The sequence below is a fragment of the Dama dama genome, chromosome 22 (assembly GCF_033118175.1).
Source record: "Dama dama isolate Ldn47 chromosome 22, ASM3311817v1, whole genome shotgun sequence".
NCBI lineage: Eukaryota > Metazoa > Chordata > Mammalia > Artiodactyla > Cervidae > Dama > Dama dama.
The window spans coordinates 43,269,464-43,291,262 of NC_083702.1; the positions used below are offsets into that span (position 1 = coordinate 43,269,464).

General features: G+C 51.5%; 1 protein-coding gene across 3 annotated transcripts; it reads left to right on the forward strand.

The window, feature by feature from the left end:
• Positions 1 to 422: 422 nt before the first annotated feature.
• LOC133043897 (interleukin-2 receptor subunit beta-like) lies at positions 423 to 20,901 on the forward strand. Of its 3 annotated transcripts, none has more exons than XM_061125294.1 (8): positions 423 to 490; positions 711 to 831; positions 1,163 to 1,379; positions 1,948 to 2,050; positions 2,601 to 2,706; positions 4,398 to 4,546; positions 10,940 to 10,982; positions 20,654 to 20,901. In XM_061125294.1, exons 2-7 carry the CDS (start codon positions 744 to 746, stop codon positions 10,964 to 10,966), a joined length of 690 nt encoding a protein of 229 aa, XP_060981277.1. In that variant the 5' UTR covers positions 423 to 490; positions 711 to 743; the 3' UTR covers positions 10,967 to 10,982; positions 20,654 to 20,901. The 3 variants fall into 3 exon arrangements, with proteins under 3 accessions (XP_060981277.1, XP_060981275.1, XP_060981276.1); XM_061125292.1 differs by lacking the exons at positions 10,940 to 10,982; positions 20,654 to 20,901 and adding exons at positions 5,894 to 6,059; positions 6,331 to 7,095; XM_061125293.1 differs by lacking the exon at positions 20,654 to 20,901 and having other exon boundaries at positions 10,940 to 11,491.
• The last annotated feature ends 898 nt before the right edge of the window (positions 20,902 to 21,799 follow it).

Below are 21,799 nucleotides of genomic sequence, written 5' to 3' on the forward strand. Positions count from 1 at the left end.
TTATTTTCCCCAACTTTTCAACAAGGATTGGGCCCACTCAGTCCTTTCAGCAATGACGACATGGGGCCCTGAATCTCCAAAGGAAAGGAAAGGAAAGGAAAGAGCAGGTGTGGGGCAGAGGGACTGTAACCGGAGGGAAAGGGGCAAGGCACAACTTTGACATAGCCCAAGGACACAACATAGGCTGATTAGACTCAAATGGGTCCAAGATGGCAGATAAATGGTCTTGATGAGAACCAGATCCTCAATCAGCAAGCTAAATGACACACCCAGAGGCAAAAGACCAAGAGTGGGCTGTGGCCCAGTTCCTGGAAACCTCCACTCCTTCCCAAAAATGGTTGGAATAATCCTCCCACTCATTTACATATGAAATTACCCAGTCCAGAAAAACTAACCACACCACACTTCCTGTCTGCACTCGCCTTCTGAGATGGCCTACACTCATTCTTGAGACATCAAGAACCTGAGCTTCATTAGGTCCTAAACACAGGTACCTTGGATTTTGACTGGGCTCGAGTCCTGGTCACGTGGGTTTGAGTCCCAATCTGAAGTAAATGGTTTCAGAACCAGCAGGTTCAAAATCCCTGAGACTGGCATGGCGGGGAGCCGATGGGTGCACCTTGGGAGGACAGAGCCCAGCCTGTCTCTTGGGTGGGGGAGGAGGTGGCTGGGTGCTCACTCACGCTCTCTCCCCTTCTTCCTCCATCCAGGGCTCCCTTCCCCAGCCCCCACCCGTGGATGTGATGGCGGCTCCGGCTCTGTCCTGCTGCCTGTCCCTCCTCGTCTTCCTCTTGCCCCTGGCCATCCCTCAGGCATCTACATCAGTGAACGGTGAGGACCCTGGCATCTGGAGAGCTGGGCTTTCCTCAGGAGGGAGGCCGAGGCCCTTCTAGAACTTGTTCTGAGACCCCTGATTCTTGGCAGGAGCTCCATCAGCAGGGGCAGGAGGTGGGGGAGGGGGCCAATGGGACCAGAGACCAGGTATCTACCTTCTCCCTTGACCACCCTGTCTACACTGTACCCACAGGCCTCTCCAAATCCCAGGAAGACAATGTCTTCTTGTCCTTGCACTGCCTCGAACAGTCTGGGAATGTTTGCAGGCTGTGGGATTTAGTTTTGTCTTCTCTGAAATGGACCCACTAACCCTTTCTCTGCCCACCAGGATTGAGCATCTCCTCACCTGATGGGGACAGGAGTGGCGGGCGAACCCTTGAAGGCCATGGGTGCTCTACAGCCAGCCCCACACGCCGCATCTTCATGGCATATGCTTCCAACATCACATGCTTCTATAACTCGAGAGCCAACGTCTCCTGCATCTGGAGCCACGATGGGGGCCTGCAGGCCACCACCTGCTGCTTGCACAGCCATCAGCCTAAGAGGTGCGTGTGGGGTTGATGGCCAAATGTACAGAACTGCAGGGCATGGAAATCTTGTCATCCTGAACTTTAAACTCTTGAAATCCTACTAGCAGCTCTCAGACTTCAAGAACTCTGCACTTTGAGAATTTCGGAGGACTGAATGGGGTTCTCCAAAGTTTTTGAGTAATCTGGGATTTTGTGAGATGCCTAGGACAGCTGTGGGGACAGGGGACTGGGGAGACCCACCAGCTGGGAAGGAATCCGTGAAGGGGCACTGATCCAAACATCCTGCTGGTAGCAGCCAGCAGGGCGGCTCTGACCTTGGCTCCCAGGTGGGTGGTGATTCTAAGGGTCTCTGGAGGGCCCACCGAGGATCGTCCACACCCTCAGCCCTATGGGGAGAATTTGGAAGGCTTTGGGTGGGAAGGGCCATGTGCCCTGAACAGATTTGTTTCTGACTGGGAGGGAGAGATGCTCACAAAGGGATGCAGGGCAGGTGGGCTTGGTATAAAGCCCGGGCTCAGATCAGTAATGCTGCATGGGGACCTCCTGAGGCCAGCTCTGAGGGGGTCCCTCTTTTTCTTCAAAGAGAGGAGCTTTTTCCTACAAAACAGTGGAAACACACCTGTGAGCTGCAACCAGTGAAGCCGGGATCCTGGGCATGCAATCTGGTCCTAGGACCATCTCCAGAAGTGAGTAGCCAGAGCTGAGGGGGAGGCCAGCAGGGCTGGTGGGTGCAGAGGAGCATCTTTCTGGTGGAGGCGCCAGCACACCCAGTGGTCAGGGGCTGCGGCAGAGTGGGCTTCCTGGGCTGGGGAGGCAGGAGGAAGAAGGCAGCCTCCACGAGAGCAGATGACTGACCCACGGGTGGAGGGATCCGAGGTTATTGAGATGTCGGCTGCTCAGCTCTGCTCCTGCCTACTGTCTGCTTTTATAAGTTAAGTTTTATTGGCACACAGCCACACCCATTTGCTCTCTTGTTTTTTTATGGCTGCTTTCGCAGGACAGCCACAATGGCAACATTGAATAGTTGTGACAGAGATCATATGATCTGCAGCATCAAAAATATTAACTATCTGACCCTTTTCATAAAGTTTGCTGAGCTGTGCCTTAGATGGAGGATGTCAGGGAGGAAGTCCAGCTTATTAGAGCCATGTTTTCTCCTGCCATCCACATCTCAGCAGCCTCTCCATCCCCACACCAGCTACTGGAAGTTTTATCCCCAGTCTCTTTCCCTTTCAGTCTCAGAAACTGACCATAGTGGATGTCATGAAACTGACGGTGATGTGCTCTGAAGGCGGGAAGTGGAGGAAGATGATGACCCAGGATATCAAGCCCTTTGATTACAGTGAGTGAGGACTCCAGGGTGGAGCTGGCATGGGGTGGGAAGGGTGGGCACTTCCCTCGCTGTCTTCCCCTCTGGGATCACCCAGTACTAGTCTCTACCTATCAGCTTTCACACCCCTATCAGCTTCCTACTCAGTACCCCCTGAACTTGGGATGAATTCGCCAACAGTTACCCTGGTGTTCAAGGTCACTTGGCCTGGCTTCCTTCTCCAGCATGCCTCCTCTTGTGGCTTCTATTCCTGCCACACCAAGGGCCAGCTCTCCAGGCTCAGCTTGCCTTTCCATGCCTCTAAACACTTGCACACCAAGCAGCCTCAGCCTGCTTGGAAGGCTCTTCTCACCCCAAAAATTGCCACTTACCCATCAAGTTCAGTGAGGAGTCACCTCCTCCAGGAGGCCTTCCCATACTCCTGGAGCGCTTGGTACCTCCTCTTTCAGGGTGTTTATGTTCTGGGTCTTTGCTGCCTGATAATGGGTCTGTCTCCCTCATTGGGCTGTGAGTTTCCCTGAGGGCAGAGCTTCTGCCATCCTTACATCTCTGTTCTGAATACTCAGCATCAGGGCTGATCTGGGTGGTGCTGGGGGAAAGTTTGTTGAATGACTGAGTGCCCTCTATCACCTCCAGCCTATCGCCCTCCCTCTCCAGCCTTGGAGGTCATATCCAAGGAAGAGATGGGAGCACAGAGTCAGATCCAGGGTTCTAAATGCAATCCTGCATTAACTGAGTGTACTCTGACTGGCAGGTCATTTAACATGTCTGAGCCTCAGTTTTCTTGTCTATAAAGTGGGGATAACCAGTTACCTGCTGCCTGTGGTTGCTGTAGGGCTTCTGTGTTGGTGCAGCGATAAGGAATCCACCTGCAATACAGCAGATGCAGGTTCAAGCCCTGGGTCAGGAAAATCCCCAAAGAAGGAAATGGTAGTCCACTTCAGTTTTCTTGCCTGGGACACTCCACTGACAGAGGAGCTGGCGGGCTACAGTCCATGGGGTCAGACACAACTTAGCGACTAAACAACACCAAAACCATGGTTGCTATAGGGGTCTATAAGGCAAGATATAGAAATTGCTTAGCACTTGCTCAATAAACATTTGCTAATTATTATTTGTGGAGTTCTACAGAGTCTCAGAAGTATAAAAATTAAGATCAATTGAACTTCAGAATCATACAATCTTATAATCATCTAAGAGTGATGAAGTAGAATTAAATTCAATAAATGAGATGATCCAGGTAAATCTCTTTGATCAAATCTGAATGCAGAGAAAGGCTGCCTCGATTCATTCGTTCCACAGATATCTAATGAAGTGCCCACCACGTACTGGGTGGCACCAGGCACCAAGGATACTTGAGAAAATCAAGTTCTTGCCCTCAGAGACCTCAGTCTGGTGGGGCAGACGGAAAACAAATAAAGAATCAGAAGTAGATATTTAATATGTCAGATGATGATAAGTACTAGGTAGAAAAATGAAGCAAGCGAGGGGGACAGAGAGTGGTGGGTAGTTGGAGCAGGCTTCTATGAATGGGTGATATTTGAGCAGGAACCTGCCGATCCCTGGGAGAAGAGAACATCGGGAGGGAGGAACAGCAGGTACAAGGTGGAGGTGGGAGCTCGGCTCGGCTTTCTCATCTCAGCATCAGCATGTGGCAACCCCCAAGCTTGTTCTCTCTGCCTTTGTCTCTCTCCTGTCTCCAGTTCGTCTGGTTCCACCCCACTCACTCCAAGTCGTCCACATAGAGACCCATAGGTGCAACATAACCTGGACTGTCTCCCAGGTATCCCACTACATCCAAAATGACGTGGAGTTCGAGACCCGGTTAAGGTACGCCGACCACAGCTGGGAGGTGAGTACCTGGCTCCGTCCCACCTGCCCTGACTCCTCCCTGTCCTGGTCACCCTGTCCACCCTTCATCTCAGCAAAACCACAGAAGCCCTTAATCAACCCCTGCTGCTCCTTGGAACTGCACCCACTCCCACCACCACCTCCCTCTGGGGTCCCCTGACACCCCAAGGGTCCAGCTGGTATTGTATTCAAGGCAAGATTTACAAAGCCAAGAAGCAGGTCACTCCCTCTCTGAAGATTCCAGAGGCCTTGGGCAGCCACCCTTCCCTCCTCAAATCCAGTGTGGTCCACGTCCATGGGTGTTGATCACTTACTCACTCACTGTGTGTTAGTCACTCAGACGTGTCCGATGCTTTGTGACCCCAGGGACTGTAGCCTGCTAGGCTCCTCTGTCCACAGGATTCTCAAGGTAGGAATACTGGAGTGGGTTGCCATTCCCTTCTCCAGCAATCTTCCTGACCCAGGGATTCAACCCAGGTCTCCTGCATGCAGCAAATTATTTACTGCAGAACCACCACTCATTCACTTACCCATTCCTTTATTCGCTCATTCATTCAACAAACATTCCCTGAGTACCTACTATGTGCTGGATGCTGGGGAGAGAATGGAGGGAGAGTCGGACAAGCTGCCTCTGAGGAAACTCACATGGGGGAGAGGAGCAGACTCTGCAATGTTTTTACATACTCTCATGAAATTTCATTGTGATAACACAGTTGAGAAGGGCTAGGCCAGGCTCCTTCAGACTCAGGTGACCAGGACGTTTTGAGATCTGGGGCTTAAGCAGGAGTTGAGCCTTTGGGGATCTGGGGAGGGTCTTCTAGGCAGAGGAAAAAACCATTGCAAAGGCAAAACACGGCCTGTGTGTCTGGTGTGCTGGAAAAAAAGCAAAAAGGGTGACGCCGAGCGGGGAGAGGTATATGGGAAGCCCCTCTTTCTGGCTGAGTGTAGAAGAGACTGCCATAGAGCACAGGGGTATGGGGCGCAGGGAAGGAGGGAGACCTTGGATGGGGCTCAGAGGTCGTGGGAGCTCAGACCTGCAGGAGGAAGGAGTGGAGGGAAGAGAGAAGGGTCCAGAATAGGTTCTGGAGGCGGAACCAGCTGATTGACAGATGGCTTTGGATACTGGAGTTGAGTGAGGAGGAGGGGTTGAGGAAGACCCTGATTCTTGGGGCTCCTGCAAAGTGGTTAGTTGGGGAGCCTTTCTGTAAGAGAGGGGGCCAGTGCAGGGTGCATGGCTAGAGGGGATAAAGGAAGGCACTGCTCTGCTCATATGCTCAGCCAGCCCTGCCACAGGAAGTGAGGGGGCAGTGCAGGCCCCTCTGGTCTGACAGCCCTATCTCTGCCCCAGGGCACCCCACTGCTGACCCTCAGGCAGAACCAGCAATGGATCTCCCTGGAGAATCTCACTCCAGGCATGGAATATGAGCTTCAGGTGCGGGCCAAGCCCCAGCTAGGCAGGCATGAGGTTTGGAGCCACTGGAGCCAGCCCCTGGCCTTCAGGACGGTCCCTGCAGGTACTGATGGGGAGCTGAGGTGGGGATGCAGCCTGGGCAGGGGGCAGAGACTGGGGGCAGCTGCTGGGGTGGCCTTGGAGTGTGGGTATGGCGCCCTTTGACCATCATTAACTCACTGGATGTGACCTGCAGGGTGGTAACGTGGGCGTGTTTGACAGAGGGGCTCAGAGAGGGGGTGGGACTTACCAGTGGGCTTGTGAGTTAGTGTGTGGCCAGTGAGATTCTTTCCACTCTCTCCACCCTGAAACCTCAAACTTTTGATTTCTTTTAGTTGCTCTGAGACACATGGGATCTTATAGGACCAGAGACCAAACCTGTGTCTCCTGAATTTGCAGGTGGATTCTTTACCTCTGAGCCATCAGGAAAGCCCCTCCTTATGGAATTTACTTAACTATTGCATTTACTGTCTCTGCCCACCCACTGCTATTGTCTCCCCTGACCCCCACTCCCACCAGACTGTAAGTTCTATACTGTTATAGTCCAGGAACCTAGCTACATGGTAGGTACTCAATAAAAATTTGTTGATTGAATGAGTACAATTCTAGAATTTTGGAAGGTTAAGGGCATACCTAGAAGGTTTAGAAGGTATCTAGAAGGTCTTCCCTTCTTGACTCAGTCAAGCAAGGATCTGTTTTTCTTCTCTCTGCATATGTTTTATTTGAAGTGGCCTACTCTATGCATCTTATACTTATTATGACCACATTTCTAAAGACAAAATTGCCTATATAGTCTGAAAAATCATTTTTCCCCTGCATTGCTACTTTATTTAGATAAAACCTTGAAAGATTTAGAATCAGACATAGTATTTACTGTTATCATTTGATATTTGGACTGTTGTGAAAATTTAACCCAATGGTTATTGTACTGACACACTCCCTTTGTTATTATTTGCATATTTGCCCTACTTACATACTAAGAGATGCTTCTTTGAGTTAGACAGATTTCAAGTCCCATGCATTCTGTAACACCCACAGTGCCCAGCACATGCTGGCAGTAGGTACTCAGTAAATCACTGTTAGATCAATAAATGGATGAATAGACCCTTTCTCAACCCAATGCCAAGACCTTCCTTCATTTCATCCTTCATCCTTGTCTCAGTCCATCCATCTATCCCTCCATCCTCCAGTGAAAAAGCTAACTTTAAATTCAATGTTCAAAAAATTTAAGATCATGGTATCCAGTCCCATCACTTCATGGTAAATAGAAGGGGAAAAAGTGGAAGCAGTGACAGATTTTATTTTCTTGGTCTCCAAAATCACAATGGATAGTAACTGCAGCCATGAAATTAAGACACTTGATCCTTGGAAGAAAAGATATGACAAACCTAGACAGTGTATTAAAAAGCAAAGACCACTTTGCCAACAAAGGTTCATATGGTCAAAACTATGGTTTTACCAGTGGTCATGTACGGATGTGAGAGTTGGACCATAAAGAAGGCTTAGTGCCAAAGAAGTAATGCTTTGAGACTGTGGTTCAGAAGAAGACTCTTGAGAGTTCCTTGGACCACAAAGAGATCAAAACCAGTCATCCTAAAGGAAATCAACCCTCAATATTCATTGGAAGGACTGTTGCTGAAGCTCCAATACTTTGGCCACCTGATGCCAAGAGCTAACTCATTGGTAAGGACTCTGATGATGCTAGGAAAGATTGAGGGCAGGAGGAGAAGTGGGCGGCAGAGGATGAGAAGGTTGGATAGCATCGCCGACTCAATGGACGTGAATTTGAGCAAACTCCAGGAGACAGTGAAGGACAGGGAAGCTTGGTGTGTTGCAGTCCATGGGGTTGCAAAGAGTTGGATATGACTTAGCGACTGAACAACCACCACATCCCTCATCCATCCATCCCTCTGACAGAGCTGTTCTTAGGTAGGTTGATAAGGAGTCCAGGGCCCTCAAGGAGGAGAAAGGGACAAATGTTTCTTTCTACATTCCTTCATTTTAGTTACCTAAGACTTTTTTTTTCTTAAGCTCTGAGTTGTTATGGCAACAATCTATTTTGCCTAATACTAACTTTCTTTAAGCCCAGAGCTAATGATTACACAACAAAACAACTCATCTTGCTGAAGGGTATGTTTTTTCTTAAGCTCTGTACTAATGATTATATAACAACAATGTATCTTGCTCGAGAACATGTTTCTCTTTTTTAACAAGAACCTTCTGGCTAATCCTGTTATCCTAAAATGTATGTTATGGGAGTGGGTCTAGTAAGACTTTTAAAACCTTGAAACATTCTTTTAATCTATTATTAGTAACCAACTGATAAAGTATATAAAGCCCCATCCCAACTAGTGAGTGGGGCACTCCCTGCCTCCTTCTGATGTCTATGTCAGAAGCTTTCTCTATCTCTTTTTCACTGTAATGAAACTTGCAAAGCTCTGAGTGACTGGAGCCATGTCTTTGGTCCTGAAGCGAAATCCTCTCCTTCGGAGATCACGAATCCGAGACTGCTCACCATAAGCTATCACCTCCATCCATCAGTTCTTTCAACAACTACAATCTGAGCACCTTCCCTGAGTCACAGAGGACTTTAGTTGCCAGAGAACCCATGGGACTCCATGGACTTGACCTGTGATCTTGAGGAGCCACAGTCCAGCCAGGAGGACAGATCCCAAGCAAATCCTTCCTCAATGTCCAGCCAATTACAGATGAGAATGAGTGCTCTGGGGAGACAGGTGGGTGCCAGGACTTAGCAGGCACATGTCAGCTTTAGATGAGGTGAGACTGGCCTGGGAAGACTGTAGTAGGAGCTCAGAGGGAGCATGATGAGGGTCCGGCAGGTTTGAGCTTAGAACCCTCCAGGGGCTGGCGGGAAGGCAGGGGCAGGGACAGCAGGGCTGAGACTTGCAGGGTGAGCAGGTGAGGTTGTGTCATAAGTGCATCAGGAAGACTTTGTTGGGCGGCAGGTAGTTCAAGCAAGGACAGGATGTTATCTGATTTTCATTCTAAGAGGACAGCAGCTGAGGCTAAAGGCTTGGCAGTGGTACTTGGGGGACAGAATGATGGCCAGATGAGCAGAACAAGGGAGATGGAGGGCTGAGGAGGTTGGTCAGAGCGAGAGCTTCAGGACTGTGAGTCCTTGGGTAGTTAGGGTTGGAGATGGAGGTGTTTGGGAAAGAGATACAGGAGGAGCAGAGGGCTGGGGCCTGGAGCTGTCTCCGGAACCCATTTCTGATCTGTACCAAATAGAGGAAGGTGAGGAATCCGTTGAGTTAAGCTTCCTTCTCTGTATCTGGGGGTTATGTGGGATGAAGGGTTCTGGGAGGCTGGAGGGCAGGGTTTAAACCTCCACCCTGCTGTGTGACCTAAGGCTGACATCTGTCAGAGCCTCTCTGGGCCCAGATTCATCATCTCTACAGGGAAAGGATAGATCTGAGAGTCTCCAAGATCACTTGTGGGTCATTCTCTTGGCTTTCTCTTTCCCTGGGTTCCCCTCATGCTGCCTGCCTGGAATTGACGGGCCCTGCTTGCTTCCCCATCTTGTCCTGTGGGCACCTGGAGCTCCCAAGGAGGAAGAGGCCACTGTCCACTTCTGGCCGCCCTCCTTGCCTTCATCATCTCACCTCCCTCCAGTGTGGAGGCTGGGGCGCGGCACGCATCGCCCCCTGGTGGCAACTTCTGGGCCCATAACTCCGTGTTCTTTTCTTTTTTTTTTTTTTAAACATTTATTTACTATTTCACTTCTGTAGGGTCTTAGTTGCAGCATGCAGGATCTTTGCTGCCTCACGTGGGATCTTTCCTTGTGGCCCATGCCATAAGCGGGCTTCTGGCATGTGGCATGGAGTGTGACCATCTCCTGCATGGCCGGGCAGGTTCTTGACAGCTGAACCATCAGGAAAGTCCCTTAACTCAAATGTTCTAAAGCAATTACTGAGTGCCCTTTGTGTGCAAAGTACTGAGGCAAGCGTGGAAGAGGTGGATGAGGAGATGGAGAGAAGGAATCTTGTGCGGGTGCTCAGAACTCAACTCTAAGGTCGCTGAGCTGAGCTCAGATCTGGATTATGAGGGAGCCCTGGGTGTCCTCCTATCTAGTGGTAGACATGGTAGATGGAGGTCCTGTGGCTGCAGAGGGCGTTAAACGGCATTGCAGGTGGACCGAATGTCAGCGCCGCTCCAGCCCAGGATGAGCAGGCTGTGTTTATGACACGCGCATGCTCAGTGCCTTCAGGAAAGACCACCTGGGGGGCACCCCATCTAGAAGGGCTCCCTGCTGTGTGCGAGGACATGCCAGCCTCAGGGTTCTTCCAAGCAGGGTGGAGTCCAGATGCTAAAGGCCCCTTTCATGTGCTGGCCAATACTCTGGAAGGGTGTCCCACAGAGCCAGGACTTCAAGGCTCTAGCGTTGGGGGCCTGTCTGGTACAGCAGATGTCTTGGGCATTTAGGCATCTCTTACTCCCCAGGTAGCAGCAAGGCCAGCTGGATCTGTGTAGCTCAGGTGTGCTTGAAGGACATCTACCTGTACACAGGTGTGCTGGCTAGAATGAACACATCTGTGGGCACATCAGAGATGGCCTGGGCTTCATGCTATAGGAAGGAGTGGTCTCCTCATCACAGGGGGGCATTCAATGGAGTCTGGGCACTCTGGGTGAGATGCTGTGGAGGGGAGCTGGGCATCAGTTGAGGGTTGGATGGGAGGGATGCTTTAAGCTGAGCTCCATGCACCTGCTTCAGCCACGTAGGCCGCTTTACACCTGTATCTATGCCCCACTCTGCCCCTTCACTCAAGCTGGTGCTTTTCCTGTGTTAGACATTTCAGCCTTCAAGGTCTGGCTCTAAGCTTCTTCCTCCCTGTGTAGCTGCCTTGAAGAGGCAGTGTCTGAACACCTCCAGATAAAGTTATATTCACACATGTGACCATTCCTGTTTTCTGTCTCTTCTATTAGGCCCTGGACTCCCTGAGACAGACTTGAATCCTCAGCATCTTTTGTAAGTGTCGTAACTCCCAGGATGACACATACTTGACGAATGGTCCGTGCAATTGGTGGGTGTTCTTACCTTCTGTGCCTGAGAAAACCATGATTCAGACTCTCCCTAGACAGGTGGGGGTGGGGGGTGCAGAAAAATAGTGGGAAGGCTGGAGTGGCTTCTGGAAGGTAGGGTAGCACAGATAAAACAGGCGCTGAATGGCCAGCAGTGACTGGAAGCCCCATGGTCCTCTCATTCCGAAGGCAGTGGCCTCCCAGCAGTGAGGAGTGTGTCCTCTGGAGCCAGATTGCCTGGGTTCAAGTCCCAGCCCTGGCACTAACCCCTCTGTGTGGCCATGGGCAAGCTATTTAACCTGTGCCTTAGTTTCCTCATCTGTAAAAAGAGGATCATAAGAATACCTACCTGAAAGTGTTAGCTCGGTCGTGTCTGACTTTTTGTGACCCCATGGACTGTAGCCCACCAGGCTCCTCTGTCCATGGAATTCTCCAGGCAAGAATACTGGAATGGGTAGCCATTCCCTTCTCCAGGGGATTTTTCCAACCCAGGGATTGAACCCAGGTCTCCTGCATTGCAGGCGCTTTCTTTACTGTCTGAGGTACCAAGTGCTGTTATCAGGATTAAATAAATTAGTATGATGCGTCTCAAACTTCCATGTATGCAGAAATCACCCGGAAACCTGGTTAAGATGCAGATTCAGATTCAGTCTGGGGTGGGGCCTGAGATACCGCGTTTCTTACAAGTACCTGGGGATGCTGGTGCTGTTGGACCTCAAACCTCACTTGGCACATTCAGGACTTAATACCTGTAAACTAAGAACAGGACCTGGAGCATGGTAGGGACTGGGGCAGTGTCGTCAGCTCTGGTACCTGGTACCTCTCAAAGAAGGCTTTGAGAACTTTCTGGCCTCTTTCAGTGCACCTTCTCGGTGCTCTGCTGTCTGGAGCCTTGGTGATGCTGGCACCTCTGCTGCTGTCTGAGGTCGGCCGTTCTGAACCTTCTTGGTGGTCTGTGCTCGGCGCGCTGAGGAGGGACAGGTGTTGGTGGGCAGGTGTCAGGACAGAGCTGAGCAGAGAGACACAGGAAGAGGGCCTGGCGGCAGAAGCAGCTCACCAGGCCGGCTCACTCGAGTGTCCGGGCTCACCCTGGTGTGCGCTTCACAGTCTTAACCGCACACCTCGCAGCTTCCCCTGCCCCCTCCGCTCCTGCCGCCCCCTGCTTCCTGCGGGAAGGGCACAGGTGACTTCAGCCAGGGGCCAGCAGCGCTCTGGCTGGAACCGCAGGCCTGAAGCCCCCGGCCACATCCTCTCGATGGAAGTGCCCCTCGGTTCCTTCCTTGCTTTGCCCAGGCCCCCCCACCGTGCCCGGGTTCTGGTGCACTGGCCAGGCCTGGCAGTCCCTGAGTCCTGGCTTGGACAGTGGTGGTGAGGCTGGGGTTCCTGGATGCTTCTGAAGAGGTGGAGGTTGTGGGGTGGGAGAGTGAAGAGGTTGTAGACAGAGAACTCTGTGTTGGGGGCCCAGATGGCTGAACATCTGACTCAGCTCTGCCTTCGAGACCTGCCCCTCCCTAGGCGCCCTCATCCCACGGTCTTTGTTTTCTACCTAACAGGGTGTTTCCAGAGGGTGCCATGTGATGACCCTTGAAAAGTGGGTATACAAATCACCTTCCTCAGTCAGGAGCAGGCGAGGGCCTCCTGGCCGGTACAGCCGGTTGCTGACTGAGTTCCAGTTTAGGTTATTTCCCGGCTCCAGGCCCCGAGGAACGAGCTAGTCACAGCGTTCCTCCGGCCTTGCCCTGAGAGAGGGTGATGCAGCCTGGGGCCCTTCATCCTTTGCTGCTTTCAGGTTAGCTCATGAGCTCCCGGGGGCCCGCAAGATCAAGGTCACTGGTTAAAGCCCCATGTGGGGGAGGAGGTAAGCGTCCCTCCTTCCCACTCAGGGACTGACCTTGCCTGGTTCTCTCTTAAATAGGGAGGCTTCAGGGTGGGTGTGCAATGCACCCTCATGCCAGGAGCCCCCTCTGAGGGCTGAGAAGAGCCTCTCTCACCACCCAGTGGCTTCCCCCTCACCCCCCTGCACCCCATCCCAGCAGGGAAGCAAGGTGCCTGGTTCAGATTCCTCCAATCAGAGGATGCCCTTCCTGGAAGAATTCATCTGACCTGATCCTGTCCTTGTAGGGCTGGGAGGCTGGGCCCAAAGAGGAGTGGTCTGACCCTTTTGGTTCTTGCTTATTCAGCATCATCTGGCCCCCTGTTTCTGGTAACATCACTCATTTCTCTTTAGAGATTAACTTTCTGCATTAGACAGCTTGGTCAAGCTGTCAATCAAAGTACCCCAACCAACCTCTCCAGCCAAGGGGTGGCCATTTGACCTCGTCATAGCCAATGGTACTCTTTGAAGAGGAGTGGAATGAAGCCAGGGAACAGCTGGAGTTTGGTGCCTCGAAGGCATCTTTGCAGCCAGGTCCCTGCAGCTGGTCTGGAATCCGTTCCCCTGAGGTCTTGGTCTTCGAAACCACTCCAGATCCTTTCATTTCTGTGTCTCCTGAGTTAGCCACAGCCTGTTCCTATGGTCCGCAGCCCCAGAGTGGTGATTACCGTAGGGGAGGACATGTGATTCAGGGGTTGGGGGCACTGCTGGGATTCAAACCCAGGTCCCTAGATTCCCAGCCTGTGTCCCCTAGAAGGTGCCCTGGCCTGGGAGGAGGGACAGGACTGAAACGAAGTAGAATCGCAGAGAAGATACATGTGTTCTCAGCTCCAGCCCGGTGTTGGGTGGGGATGTTAGTGGTTTGACTGCTGGGCAGAGTGTGAGGAGGCGCGTGAAGGTGGGAAGCGGTCAGCCAGTGCTTGAGGCTCCCTGCCACCCTCACACACATCCTGGCCCCTGCCCAGAACCCCTGGCATGTAGTAGAAACTCCCTCTGGGTAGGGATGGGGGGGGGTGCAGGCCTTCCCCAAGGAAGGAGGAATTGGTAAGCAGAGCATGCGCTGATCTGGTTCAGACAAGTCAGGGTGGGTCTGTGACTCTGTGCAGTGGGAGGACTCACAACGGGCTGAGTCTAACTCACCCTGAAAGCGAAACCAGCCACCCACCAAACATGGGGGCCTCCGGCAGGCTGTCTCTTTATTAACCAGCACCCAACGTGGAAACCAGTCAGTGAGAGAGATTCATTGTCAGCCAGCCCACTGAGTGTGCATGGGCCTCCCAGGCACTCAGTCATGGAATCGGCTAGGAGGACATCCAGCTGTGACCGCCTCTTTAGAGTCACCTACAACTGGAGGACACAAGGCGGGTTTTTGTCTTACCGCCCTCTGTTTTGCCCTCAAGAGCTAGTGCTCACGCCTGGCCATCAGATCTGCATGACAACACAGATTTTATTCCAAGGGCCCCAGCAGAGAGAAAACCCCACACAGACACACTCCTCGTGTGCCCTCTCACTTGGTTTCCACTTTGCTATCACCTTAGCTGGTCAGCTCTACATGAAGAGTGGGATGGTGTGTGTGTGTGTGTGTGTGTGTGTGTGTGTGTGTGTGTGTGTGTGTGTGTGTTAGTCCCTCAGTGGTGTCCAGCTCTTTGCAATCCCATGGACTGTAGCCCACCAGGTTCCTCTGTCCATGAAATTTCCCAGGTAAAAATACTGGAGTAGGTTACCATTCTCTTCTCCAGGGGATCTTCCCAACCCAGGGATCAAACCTGGGTCTCCTGCATTGCAGGAGGATTCTTTACTGTCTGAGCCACCAAGTCCCAGGATGGGGTGGGGGGCTAGTAATTAAAGATGATTTCGAGTCTTAATCTGCATGCTAAGTGACTGCCCACCCTGTCTGGCTTCAAGGCACCTGTGTCAGTCAGGAATCTCAAATGCAAACCAAAGAGCCCCACCTGGCCACTTTCGTTAGAAAAGCATTTGGTTCAAGATCTTCTGCAGCTCAAGAATCTATAAACCAGGCTTGGAGGGGTACAGTTTCTGAAATGCTCTGATGTCACCCTCATCAGCCTCCTGGAGTTCTCTGCCTCCTAACCCGCATCCCTGTCTCCCATCCCGAGGGAGGTCTGCAGCAGACACTCCTGAATGGGTGAGCCTGATCATGTGCTCACTAACCCCGCTGCAAGGGAGACTGCAAAAGTAAAGCTTGAGCTTGTTACTTGGGACCCAGGGCTCCTAAAGAGGTAAACACCACAAACACAGGAAAGGTTTGCAAAGCTGCAGTGTGACCACGATGAAAAATAAATATCCGGCCAGCACCTAAGAAGAAACATCCCCAACAGAGGGTCCTTGTCAGCCCTCAGCCCCACCCCTGCCTCCTAAAGTTGGCTTCCTCACACCTCGTGGCCGGCAGTGTGTTCTTTCTGGGGCAGGCTTGGTGGTGGGTGTCTTGCTGTGGGTTGAAGTTAGAATAAATGACCGTTATTTTAAGTAAGAGAATTTCACATTAAAAAAAAAAAACATTTCTCAATTTTCTGCTTTTTGTGAAAATTGAGCATTTCCTGGCAGTATTGAGCCATCATTCCCATCTGCCATCTCCCACAGCAATGGAGACCCTAGTTTGCCATGGTCCCCTCCTGCCAGCCTCAAGCATGGGTTCCTACCTGGCCCCTGTGGCATCTGAGTTGGGGTCCCCCACCCAAACCCACAGCGAGGGAGAGACGAGGCCACCTCCCTCACCCAAAGAAAAGCCTTTGTTGTTGGGAGGCCAAGGGAGTCAGATGTTTTTTAGTGAATTGCCGATTGTCTGAAAACTACTTGGTCCCTGATATCTCTACAGTCCAGCTGAGGTGACCCTCGAGTGAACCTGAGGGAGTAACCTGAGAAACGATGTCAAGAGAAGCCTGTTTTAAACTTGGTGGAGCCGCCGTAGGAGCACACAGCTGGGAAAGCTTTGAGCTGCAGCTGTGGAGGGAATAATGACAGGGCTTCCCCCCATCAGCATGCTTCCCCCCATGAGTGCCACCCAGAGGGGCCCTTCTCCACGAATCCTCGATGCTGGCCCAACACCTTTCGAGGCTTTGCACTTGCCCAGAGCTCCCGCTCATCGGGCTCAGTTCAGCCCCTTTGTTCGGCAGGAGACTCAAGGTCTTTTCTATACCCTCATCGTGTTTGTTTTGGAATCTGCCAAAATATAGTTGCCTCTCTTCTCAGTCCCACCTTATTTAGATCCTTGAGGTGGCAATGAGATCCACATGCCAAGACACCAAGAATCAAGGGCCAGGGGAAGGTTTCACAGTCTCTCTGTATGATCCTGGGCCAGGTGGTAGCCAGATCTGCCTCACCTTGCCCCTGCCTACAGCCTGAAGCAGGCATCTTCACTGCTCAGAGGAGTTCAGGGTTCCTGTTCTCTGGCTGGAGGCAGCCATCTAGGGTTCCCAGCCCTCTGGCCAGGCTTGACTGGGGCCATCATTCCAGAGCTGGGTGAGCTTCTTACCCTGTTTACTGCTTTCCTCCAAGCAGACACTGTAGACCGTACTGACAACTGGGGACAATCTAAGCAAAGGGACATTTAAATGTTTTGCCATTCCTTAATAAAAACACCCAGAAAAGAAAAGCAAGCAAGCATAACCTCTAGATAGAGAGGAGCTTCTCACAGACACTTTGCAAACATCACACGTCCTCTTTCCTCGCTGCAACACCTAGATTGTCTTCTGAGAAAGATCACAGATCTTGGTGAAACCTACTTAAGAATAAGAACTAGTGCAAAGATCTTTTTTCTACCTGTTTCTCACGGGAAAGGGGGGGAAACCATTGCAGGAGCTGTCAAAGGGTCCTCAGAACTTGCCCGACTGTCCCCATAGCAGGACTCTGGCCTGGCAGTCAGGAGACGGGGGTGAGGAGTTGGTGGACTGTGGACAAAACGCTTCCCTTCCTAAGCACCATCAGCACAGCGAGGTGACCCCCACGCCGGGGCACCCCAGCCTTCCTCTGCAGAGGTTGGAATTAAGCAGGAGCAGTGGGAGGTCTGGTATCTGGTGACCCTTGAGGAGAACCCCAGCCCCCACCAAGGGTCCCATGTTTTTACAGTTTAATTCTGGTTCCTATTTTATTTATTTTCTTAAATAGATATTTTGTTCCCATGAAACAAAGCTCAAAAGGTACCAAAGGTTATTCAGGAAATATCCCCCACCCTCCACGGCTTCCTGGGTCTCCCAGCTCCCTCCCTGAGGTCAATCCAGTCCCTAAGAATTCGTTCCAGAACAACTCGGTGCCTGTACCTGCCAGGTCACAGACACACGCACACAATACACACTCACTTGCACACACCCCACTCCCCCTCACACACGCACGCCCTCTCACACACAGACAGGCTCATCCTACACCCATCAGGCACTCACACCTACCCACCCCCACACACTCACACACACCCTGGCACATGTCCTCTCACAGTCACATGCTCATGCTGTTACACCCTTCCACTGCACACTTTGAACTGAACTTGGCTTGTTTGCACCCACTGGCACATCCTGGGGATTGTTCCACATCAGGATTAGACAACTGTCCCTTCTTCTTTTTTTTTTAAAAAAAGAATTTTATTTATTTGTTTTTGGCTGTGCTGGGTCCTTGTTGCTGCACGGGCTTTTCTCTAGTTGTGCTGCATAGGTTTCTCACTGCAGTGATTTCTCTTGTTGAGGAGCACAGGCTTCAGTAGTTGTGGCTCCTGGGCTCTGGAGCACAGGCTTGATAGTGGTGGCACATCGGCTTAGCTGCTCTGCAGCAGGTGGGATCTGCCCAGACCAGGGACTGACTCGGTGTTCACTGGCAGGTGGACTCTTTACCACCGAGCCGCCAGGGAAACCCTGGCAAACCTTTTGAAGCTTCAAATATTGATATTCTCTGTGTTGTTTCTAATTTGTCATTTCTGGGTCCTTTAGGGCATTAGAGATTTGAAAACCTCAGTTCTTTTTCTTTTCCTTTTCCTTTCTTTCTTTCCTTCCCTGCAGCTTGACACCTCTGTGTGTCAGGTCATTTTCGAGGCTCTAGGACAATCTGGGTGAATCAAACATGATCCCTGTTCTCAGGCAACTCCTGGTATAGACACCTGAACAGACAGTCATGACCCGAAATAAGCAAGTGATGTGTGTCTCAGATCCGATCAGGCTGGGGTGGGGGTTCCAGGAAGAATTGGCTTGAAATCAGCCAGTTGAGTTAGTCTGGAAGAGTGGGCTGGCAATGGGGTGACCAGCTCTGTCCTAGTTTTGCATTGAAGTCCTGTGTTCTGGAAACTGCCTCAGGCAAAGTAGGACAGCTGCTTCCCCTGGTGCCGTGCTGGTGAGGAACAGGAACAGGGAATGACTTTCTATGTGAATGTCATCATTTGCATGAGACATGAGTTGCTCAGGAGCTAGTGCTGGAATGGCTGATGAACCAGGCCACTCATGGTGGAATGCAAACAAATGGTCATGTGACTCAGTTATAGCCAATGGGATGTTAACTTAGGGCAACTTTGGGGAAAGGTCATTACCTGGCAGAGGATGCCCTTCTTTGCTGCTTCCTCCACTGTCCAACTGCAGGAATGCATATGTAATGGATGGAGCTTGAACTGCTTTCTTGGTCCACGAGGCAGAAGAAAGGTATTGGGGATGCCCCAGAAGCAAAAAGGAGTGAACTGAGGATTCTGATGTCATTATAGGGCCCCTCCACCAGCCTTCAACAGCCTTCCTCTGACGAGTTTTTAAAAAATTGTTTGTTATTTTATTTGTCTGTGTCTGATCTTAGTTGTGGCATCTGGGCTCAGTAGTTGTAGCACATGGGCTTAGTTGTTCCGTGGCATGTGGAATCGTTAGTTCCCTGACCATGTCCCCCACATTGATCGGCAGACCCTTAACTGCTGGACCATCTAAGAAGTCCCTGGATGGCTTTTATGTGAAAGAGAAACAAACTTGCTCTCTTACTTTAGGGTCCTCTTACCCTCTTCAGTTATCTTTTGACAGACACAGCTGGACTCAGTGCAAACTGGGACATTGTTGCAGTGTGGAAGGGGTGGTGGCCGCAAGGGGGTCTGGGCTGGCACAAGTCAGGGTGATGATGGGGTCCCAGGGTGGACCTGGGCTGCAATGTGGAGTCAGCAGAGGGTCCCTGGGGAGAAGATGGTGCAGAAGTCTGAAGGCTGCTACGGGGCCCTGAAGTTATCTGGGAGCTGGAGCATAGAGGAAGGGGGAGGGGCATTTGATAGCGGCCACGGCTGAGGTGGGCACAGGGTCTGGCATCCCCAGAAGAGGCAGCCCTGTGATGGGTGGAAATGTCATGGTCAGAAAGGACACAGGAGCCAGAAGGGCCCAAACACACATGCCCCACGGCTCCTGTGAAAGTGGGGTCCCTGGGCAGGAGCCGGCTCTGTCCATGAGAGCCAAGGGTGCAGGGAGGTTGGTTCACAGTGGGACCCTGAGGACACAGTGTGGAAGGCGCAGGACAGGGTTTAAGGGGCTTTGTATATTGGGTACTGGGACAGAAGTGGGATGGCTGGAGGAGGCTGGGTACAACCCCCAAACTCCTGAGATCAAGGTCTGGGCAGGCCTGAGAGGGCTCTGTTAGGCCCCTGCCATTGGAAAAGTTCCTGGATTCCTCTTCAGGTCATCTCAGAGAGAATCTGATGTCCTCTGTCAGACAGACTCTGGTTCTAATCCCGGTCCTGCCGCATTCTGGTTGGGTGACCAGTGAGCCTCAATTTCCTTGCCTGTAAAATGGGAAGGAAGGTATTAGCTCTGCAGGGAACATGAAACCAGCTAGGTGGGCACCAGTGTGTACACAGGGGGTGGGGGTGGAGGTGGGGTGTTTGGCATGCTTGCTGATGGCAGCCATGCCTGAGCATGGACGAAGCTGGGTCCACAGTCTCTGCCTTCACCTGCAGATGGATTTTATCATTCTCTTTTTTAACCTGAAGTGTGGCTCAGACAGTGGAGAATTTGCCTGCAATGCAGGGGATCAGAGTTTGATCCCTGTGTTGGGAAGATCCACTGGAGAAGGGAGTGGCAACCTACTCCAGTATTCTTGTCTGGAGAATTCCATGGACAGAGGAGCCTGGCGGGCTACAGTCCATGGAGTTGGAATGAGTCAGACATGCCTGAGAGACGAACACTTTCACTTTTCACTTTCATAGTTAATTTGCAATGTTGTTAATTTCTGCTGTATAGCAAAGTGACTCAGTTATATACCCATATGCATTCTTTTTTATTTTCTTTTCCATTATGGCCTATTCCAGGGGATTGGATAGAGTTCCCTGTGCAATATAGTAGGACCTCGTTGTTTATCCATTTTACATGTAAGAGTTTGTAAGTTCTACTAACCCCAAACTTCCAATCCATGTTCCCACCTCCCCCTTGGCAACCTTGCGTCTATTCTCTATGTCTAGTAGTCTGTTTCTGCTTCATAGATAGGTTCATTTGTGTCATATTTTAGAGTCCATATAAGTGATATCATATGCTATTTGTCTTCCTTAGATTTTTCTTTATATGCATTTTTAAAAGCTTTAAACTGAGTTCATGAGTTTGGGGACAGGAAATACATGCATGTGGTATAAAAGGGTCTACAGAAAAAGCGGCCTTTCTCTCCCTTCCTGAGCCGGCTTTCCCCCTGGGAGAATCAGCATCCCTCGCTGAGAAGCTTCCAGAACTACTCTAGCCTTAATAAATCTCGGCTGTTATCTTCATCTTTGTGGTGCTCGAGTTTGTCACTCTCTCCTGCAGCCAGAAGACTTGCTCTAGCGGAGAGGGGAGATGGGCTTATTGAGGGCCCCCTCCATGGGGTCACCAGGTGAGAGACTCACGCCCTCCTGCCGTTCGGTCCTCCTGACATCCCCGCAGGAACAGCCGCCCCTCATTCTACAGCTGGGGACAGGGAAACACAGGTGAGCAGGTCACTCAGCTTCCAGGAGCCTCGAATCCGGTCTTGCTCTTCTCAGCCACACTGGCTCCTGCCTCCTGCTCAGAAGGGAGTCGGCCTGATTGTCTAAAGCGTCTGCCACTCTGTTTTCTCACTTCTCTGCTGACAGAAACTTCTGCAGAGCCGCTCTTTTTACTCCCCGTCCTGCTCACCCCGTTCCCTGTGGTGAAAGAGATGGCAGCTCACAGGAAAACCTTCCCCGAGGCAGAGTTTAGAATCAAGAGGCAGCAGAGTTGCTTCTTCTGACACTGGATGGAATGTCACGGGGTCCCTAGGCCTGTGACACTGGATATAGGAGGATATGCACCTTCCCAAAGAGGGGGTTTGTAACTGCTCAGTATTTAAAAAAAAGAAAAAGCCTGGAACTGATTCTCTCTGCCAAAGAAAGGAGGAGAAAGGGGATTATAAACCGTGACTTGAGAGGCAGAGGAAGGTTCTAGAATGTTCAATAAGTGGCCAGTTTGTTTGCAATTGTTTGTGAAGGCCCCCCCAAATAGTCACCCCGGAATGCTAAACTGAGTCAGGGGCTTCTTGGAAGGCCGGGTGAGGAAGGATGTCTGAGGGAGTTGGGGTGTCTCATTCCATGGCTGGGGTGCACCTAAAGGGAGCGGTTTGAGTGAGGCCTGGGTGTTAGTGGACATGTGTGTGACTGGATGAAGGTGTCAGAGGCTTGAGGTGGCCTGTGAGATGGGGTGGGGGTGGCATGGGAGGGAGAAGAAGGGGCCTTGTCCCCATGGGCTCTTGGGTGCAGCGCAGCACCTATTTAAGAGTGAGAGACGGCATGTGTGCGACGGCGTACACGCACGCCTGCTGCCGCAACACCCACAGTGGCCCCCACCGACCCCCCCATACCCCGGCCGCCCCCAGCGGAGGAGGGAGATCTTTATCTGGCCCCTGGTGCTGCAGGAGTTTCAGGCTTTCTAACCAGTCAGATCTCCCCCGCCTTCCCA